Source organism: Pelobates fuscus, chromosome 1, assembly GCF_036172605.1.
Source record: "Pelobates fuscus isolate aPelFus1 chromosome 1, aPelFus1.pri, whole genome shotgun sequence".
Taxonomy (NCBI): domain Eukaryota; kingdom Metazoa; phylum Chordata; class Amphibia; order Anura; family Pelobatidae; genus Pelobates; species Pelobates fuscus.
Window position 1 is genome coordinate 14,335,317 of NC_086317.1, and position 7,289 is coordinate 14,342,605.

The 7,289-nt window shown below is 45.9% G+C and overlaps 1 protein-coding gene across 2 annotated transcripts in view; it reads right to left on the reverse strand.

Moving 5' to 3' along the window:
- NAA50 (N-alpha-acetyltransferase 50, NatE catalytic subunit) overlaps positions 1 to 4,570 on the reverse strand; it is a 49,613-nt gene extending 45,043 nt beyond the window's left edge. For both annotated transcript variants that reach the window (XM_063446419.1, XM_063446412.1), the window contains exon 1: positions 4,327 to 4,570. In XM_063446419.1, the coding sequence (XP_063302489.1) occupies positions 4,327 to 4,334 (8 nt within the window). In that variant the 5' untranslated portion in view covers positions 4,335 to 4,570. The remainder of the gene's footprint in view (positions 1 to 4,326) is intronic.
- Positions 4,571 to 7,289: the final 2,719 nt, after the last annotated feature.

Consider the following 7,289-nt stretch of genomic DNA (forward strand, 5'->3'; position numbering starts at 1 on the left):
GTGTGTGTGTCACAGTGAGTGTGTGTGTCACTGTGTGTGTGTGGTGTCACTGTGTGTGTGTGGTGTCACTGTGTGTGTGTGGTGTCACTGTGTGTGTGTGGTGTCACTGTGTGTGTGTGGTGTCACTGTGTGTGTGTGGTGTCACTGTGTGTGTATTTGTGTCACTGTGTGTGTGTATTTGTGTCACTGTGTGTGTATTTGTGTCACTGTGTGTGTGTATTTGTGTCACTGTGTGTGTGTATTTGTGTCACTGTGTGTGTGTATTTGTGTCACTGTGTGTGTGTGTATTTGTGTCACTGTGTGCTCCCCCGGCCCCATGTCTCACCCCTTCCTGCCTGCCGAGCTGTGTGTCACAGTGTGTGTGTCAGTGTGTGTAATTGTGTATTTGTGTCAGTGTCTCACCCCTTCATGCCTGCCGAGCTGTGAGTCACAGTGTATATTTGTGTATATTTGTGTCACAGTGTGTATTTGTGACACAGTGTGTATTTGTGACACAGTGTGTATTTGTGACACAGTGTGTATTTGTGACACAGTGTGTATTTGTGACACAGTGTGTATTTGTGACACAGTGTGTATTTGTGACACAGTGTGTATTTGTGACACAGTGTGTATTTGTGACACAGTGTGTATTTGTGACACAGTGTGTATTTGTGACACAGTGTGTATTTGTGACACAGTGTGTATTTGTGACACAGTGTGTATTTGTGACACAGTGTGTATTTGTGACACAGTGTGTATTTGTGACACAGTGTGTATTTGTGACACAGTGTGTATTTGTGACACAGTGTGTATTTGTGACACAGTGTGTATTTGTGACACAGTGTGTATTTGTGACACAGTGTGTATTTGTGACACAGTGTGTATTTGTGACACAGTGTGTATTTGTGACACAGTGTGTATTTGTGACACAGTGTGTATTTGTGACACAGTGTGTATTTGTGACACAGTGTGTATTTGTGACACAGTGTGTATTTGTGACACAGTGTGTATTTGTGACACAGTGTGTATTTGTGACACAGTGTGTATTTGTGACACAGTGTGTATTTGTGACACAGTGTGTATTTGTGACACAGTGTGTATTTGTGACACAGTGTGTATTTGTGACACAGTGTGTATTTGTGACACAGTGTGTATTTGTGACACAGTGTGTATTTGTGACACAGTGTGTATTTGTGACACAGTGTGTATTTGTGACACAGTGTGTATTTGTGACACAGTGTGTATTTGTGACACAGTGTGTGTTTCACCCCATTCATGCCTGCCGAGCTGCGTGTGTCAGAGTGTGTGTGTCAGTGTGTAATTGTGTAGTTGTATCACAGTGTGTATCACAGTGTGTATCACAGTGTGTATCACAGTGTGTATCACAGTGTGTATCACAGTGTGTATCACAGTGTGTATCACAGTGTGTATCACAGTGTGTATCACAGTGTGTATCACAGTGTGTATCACAGTGTGTATCACAGTGTGTATCACAGTGTGTATCACAGTGTGTATCACAGTGTGTATCACAGTGTGTATCACAGTGTGTATCACAGTGTGTATCACCCCTTCATGCCTGCCGAGCTGTGTGTCAGTGTGTATTTGTGTAGTTGTGTCAGTGTGTGTGTGTTTCACCCCTTCATGCCTGCCGAGCTGCGTGTGTCAGAGTGTGTGTGTCAGTGTGTAATTGTGTAGTTGTATCACAGTGTGTATCACAGTGTGTATCACAGTGTGTATCACAGTGTGTATCACAGTGTGTATCACAGTGTGTATCACAGTGTGTATCACAGTGTGTATCACAGTGTGTATCACAGTGTGTATCACAGTGTGTATCACAGTGTGTATCACAGTGTGTATCACAGTGTGTATCACAGTGTGTATCACAGTGTGTATCACAGTGTGTATCACAGTGTGTATCACAGTGTGTATCACAGTGTGTATCACAGTGTGTATCACAGTGTGTATCACAGTGTGTATCACAGTGTGTATCACAGTGTGTATCACAGTGTGTATCACAGTGTGTATCACAGTGTGTATCACAGTGTGTATCACAGTGTGTATCACAGTGTGTATCACAGTGTGTATCACAGTGTGTATCACAGTGTGTATCACAGTGTGTATCACCCCTTCATGCCTGCCGAGCTGTGTGTCGGTGTGTATTTGTGTAGTTGTGTCAGTGTGTGTGTCTCACCCCTTCTTGCCTGCCGAGCTGTGTGTGTCTGTGTGTAGTTGTGTCAGTGTGTAATTGTGTCGTTGTGTCACAGTGTGTGTGTATCAGTGTGTGTGTCTCACCCCTTCATGCCTGCCGAGCTGTGTGTCACAGTGTGTATTTGTGTCACAGTGTGTATTTGTGTCACAGTGTGTATATGTCTCACCCCTTCATGCCTGCCGAGCTGTGTGTCTCACCCCTTCATGCCTGTCACAGTGTGTGTGTCACAGTGTGTGTGTCACAGTGTGTGTGTCACGTCAGTGTGTGTGTCACGTCAGTGTGTGTGTCACGTCAGTGTGTGTGTCACGTCAGTGTGTGTGTCACGTCAGTGTGTGTGTCACGTCAGTGTGTGTGTCACGTCAGTGTGTGTGTCACGTCAGTGTGTGTGTCACGTCAGTGTGTGTGTCACGTCAGTGTGTGTGTCACGTCAGTGTGTGTGTCACGTCAGTGTGTGTGTCACGTCAGTGTGTGTGTCACGTCAGTGTGTGTGTCACGTCAGTGTGTGTGTCACGTCAGTGTGTGTGTCACGTCAGTGTGTGTGTCACGTCAGTGTGTGTGTCACGTCAGTGTGTGTGTCACGTCAGTGTGTGTGTCACGTCAGTGTGTGTGTCACGTCAGTGTGTGTGTCACGTCAGTGTGTGTGTCACGTCAGTGTGTGTGTAATTGTGTAGTTGCGTCAGTGTGTAATTGTGTAGTTGCGTCAGTGTGTAATTGTGTAGTTGCGTCAGTGTGTAATTGTGTAGTTGCGTCAGTGTGTAATTGTGTAGTTGCGTCAGTGTGTAATTGTGTAGTTGCGTCAGTGTGTAATTGTGTAGTTGCGTCAGTGTGTAATTGTGTAGTTGCGTCAGTGTGTAATTGTGTAGTTGCGTCAGTGTGTGTGTGTAATTGTGTAGTTGCGTCAGTGTGTGTGTGTAATTGTGTAGTTGCGTCAGTGTGTGTGTGTAATTGTGTAGTTGCGTCAGTGTGTGTGTAATTGTGTAGTTGTATCAGTGTGTGTGTGTAATTGTGTAGTTGTATCAGTGTGTGTGTGTAATTGTGTAGTTGTATCAGTGTGTGTCAGTGTGTAATTGTGTACTTGTGTTAGTGTGTGTAATTGTGTAGTTGCGTCTGTGTGTGTGTAATTGTGTAGTTGCGTCTGTGTGTGTGTGTAATTGTGTAGTTGCGTCTGTGTGTGTGTGTAATTGTGTAGTTGCATCTGTGTGTGTGTGTAATTGTGTAGTTGCGTCTGTGTGTGTGTGTAATTGTGTAGTTGCGTCTGTGTGTGTGTGTAATTGTGTAGTTGTATCAGTGTGTGTGTCAGTGTGTAATTGTGTAGTTGTATCACAGTGTGTGTCAGTGTGTGTCAGTGTGTAGTTGTGTCAGTGTGTGTCACAGTGTGTGTGTAATTGTGTATTTGTGTCACAGTGTGTGTGTAATTGTGTATTTGTGTCACAGTGTATCAGTGTCTCACCCCTTCATGCCTGCCGAGCTGTGTGTCTCACCCCTTCATGCCTGTCACAGTGTGTGTGTGTCACAGTGTGTGTGTGTCACAGTGTGTGTGTGTCACAGTGTGTGTGTGTCACAGTGTGTGTGTGTCACAGTGTGTGTGTGTCACAGTGTGTGTGTGTCACAGTGTAATTGTGTAGTTGCGTCAGTGTGTGTGTAATTGTGTAGTTGCGTCAGTGTGTGTGTGTAATTGTGTAGTTGCATCTGTGTGTGTAATTGTGTAGTTGCATCTGTGTGTGTGTGTAATTGTGTAGTTGCGTCTGTGTGTGTGTGTAATTGTGTAGTTGCGTCTGTGTGTGTGTGTAATTGTGTAGTTGTATCAGTGTGTGTGTCAGTGTGTAATTGTGTAGTTGTATCACAGTGTGTGTCAGTGTGTAATTGTGTACTTGTGTTAGTGTGTGTAATTGTGTAGTTGTATCACAGTGTGTGTCAGTGTGTAGTTGTGTCAGTGTGTGTCAGTGTGTGTCAGTGTGTGTCAGTGTGTGTCAGTGTGTGTCAGTGTGTGTCAGTGTGTGTCAGTGTGTGTCAGTGTGTAGTTGTGTCAGTGTGTAGTTGTGTCAGTGTGTAGTTGTGTCAGTGTGTGTCACAGTGTGTGTAATTGTGTCACAGTGTGTGTAATTGTGTATTTGTGTCACAGTGTATCAGTGTCTCACCCCTTCATGCCTGCCGAGCTGTGTGTCCCCTGGGGGCCCCGGTTCTGTCAGACTCGCAGTGTAGGGGGGTCTCGGTTCTGCCCCCAAGCCGGGCAGGTAATGCCCCCCACCGTGTGCGATCTCCGGCTCCAGCCAGCGACACGTGACCTGCCCGCGCTCCTCACAGCCTCGCTCACAGCCGCACACTGTCTGCCAATGGCGCCAAGGCCCCCGAGCCGGGAGAACGGACTGCGCCTGCGCAGAGCACCGCCTGCCAATCACTGCGGGAGCCGGAAACAGCGCTCTGCGCATGCGCACCAAGCAGGGGGTTCACTCATTGACATCGCCTCACGAACCGGAAGTGGAATCTACACATGCGCTGTGGTGCACCGCGGTTACTGGGCGTCGCGAGAGTCTACATATGCGCATGCGCACATCACCTGTCACAGTCTCTACCAGCCACCTGGGGGAGCTCCAAACACCTGAGACCGTGCGGCCACTGAGTGAACGTGGGCTCTGAGCTCTAAACACCAGAGACCGCGGTGCTCAGTGAGGAATGGATAATACTGACGTTGTATTCGTTCCAGTCGGTTACAGTATAACCTGTGCAGTTACCGAGGCTTTATCATTCACATTGTACAGCGCTACGGAATGTGATGGCGCTATATAAATAATAATAATAATTGAAAGGTTAAATAGGAAAACTGTGTCCCAAACGGGCACTGGGGGCGCTCCCGGAATCCAAACCGACCCTTGCTCCGGTATCTGGCGCTGGGCGTCCCCACGCTCTGCGTCAGGTTTACCCCCATAGGAAAGCATTGATTAATATTTACCTATGGCAAAATGCGAGCGCGGCCATTGCTGCGCATGCGCAATAGGTCTCCACCGCAGGGTAATGCCGGTGGAGGAGCATGGGCGGAGCCTGACCCAGTGCCGCGGAGCGTGGGCAGAGCCTGACCCAGCGGACAGGGACATCGCGCTGTATTCAGCTAAGTGACTGAAAGGGTTTAACCACGTCAGCGCCGCGGGAGGGGGGCACAGTAAGGACCTATAGTGCCAGGAAAATGGCTTTGTTTTCCTGGAACTATAGGATCCCTTTAAATCCTAAATGTACTTTAACCCCTTAATGACCAAACTTCTGGAATAAAAGGGAATCATGACATGTCACACATGTCATGTGTCCTTAAGGGGTTAAATTCTCACTTTACTTTATAACCTGTGAATATTTACAGCCCTCTATTTAGCAGCAGCATCTCCCTGGTCCGCAGATCGTACAGCATTGGGAAGAAGCTGCAAAACCTGACTTAGAGTGAAATGGGTTGCAGTCCACAGCATGTCCTGTGCTTTCCCAATGTCAAATCTAGGCAAAGAAACCCATTCCATCCTTCTTTAAAGTATCTGATAATGTAAACAGTTATAAAGTTTGCATTATGAATAATATTACTTTGTGTCAAGTAGGATTACTGTATAATCACTTCATTTTAGCATTTCTCTTAGAATGCCACAGATATTTACAAGTTACTGAGTAACAAAAAACAAACAATACAAGTCAGTTAGGAGTTATGTATTGGAGTAGGGGAGGAAGCTGGGTACGGAACACAGTTTGTACTTTGCCAATAAGTAGTCTGGGAGGCAAAAATAACCTGTACTGTGCTAGTTATAGACAACTGACATAAAATCGTAATCCCTGCAGAGGAATAGGTATGTGATACCCAAGCGTTAGGAGAATAATGGCATACTCAGACCACGCGAAATGGCACTTACACATGGCCTGGTTTCATTCTGATCAGACAGAAGAGTTTCAGACATACCTTGGCTGGTATGTTGGACAGGTTTTTGCAACAGCTGGCTTGTGGTACAATGTTTTTTTTCATAGGATTAGAATCAGGGATAGGTGTAAGGAAACCTGGTATATCCAATACCCATTCGGTCGTTTCCTTCCGAACGGCCAGAGCATCAGTAAGTATAACTCTCCGTTCGGCAAATAAAATAAACGATTCCCATACGATAAATAGCTTTACAAGACAATTCCCTTAGTAACGCATACGAATACCCAAACATCAGCCAGAGTCTAGAAGAAGGGTGCAACAGAATTGAGCTTTATTATGCCACACTGGTTTTTATGCTAGTCCCCGTGCAAGTGGACCTCCCAAAGGGATGAACATGGTACAGCCAATCATAACAAGAGAAATAGTTATACGCTCCCATTGCAAACATATAATTCCCTCCCCTGAACCTGGAGATAATTAAGGCAGATAACATAATAACATCATTATCTCCAGGCACAAAAAGTAATTTTTTCCCCAACTTTCAGAACACCCCTAAAAACATGAGGTATCCCCTTGAAAGTCATATCCCCTGATAGCCCCGATTTGAGTGACCAACATATCCAAAAATCACCCTGATCAGTTCAGCGGTTTTCAAATTCCATGGAGGTCTTAGGTGACCGGCTACCCACGAGGCTGCTGCCCAAAACAGTTCCATGAGTTTGGGTGGTTTTGCTGGTCTATTTCGTGAAATTGAAATAAACAAATAATCCCACGAACGGTTCCCCCAGCTCCTAGCCATGATTGTTCCCCTCTTACGAATGAACAAAAGTACCGAATAGTGCTCTCCTAGCTGTTCGGGAAACGAAGATCCAGCGTTCGTATGTTGGGACCGGTGTTTGGGAAATCGAGTGTCCGATTTTAGTTCCAGACACTTGACGACCAAGTCCCGCTGCCTTTGTTCGCACAAACAAGGTGGCCGCACAGGTAGAGGGTATAATTGAAGCATGCTTTTGAAGTTAACGAGCCAGACTGGGGTGGTCTCTGTTCGGTAGTTACATCTACCAAATGAAAAGGGGAGAAGTAACGAACACAAAGAGGTATTTCTTCACAATAGGCAACCTTCAGGTGTTATAGACTACATCTCTCCTGATGCCATAACAGCATTATGGAAGATGTAACCCACACAACATGTGGAGTGCTGGAGGTTGCCTACCC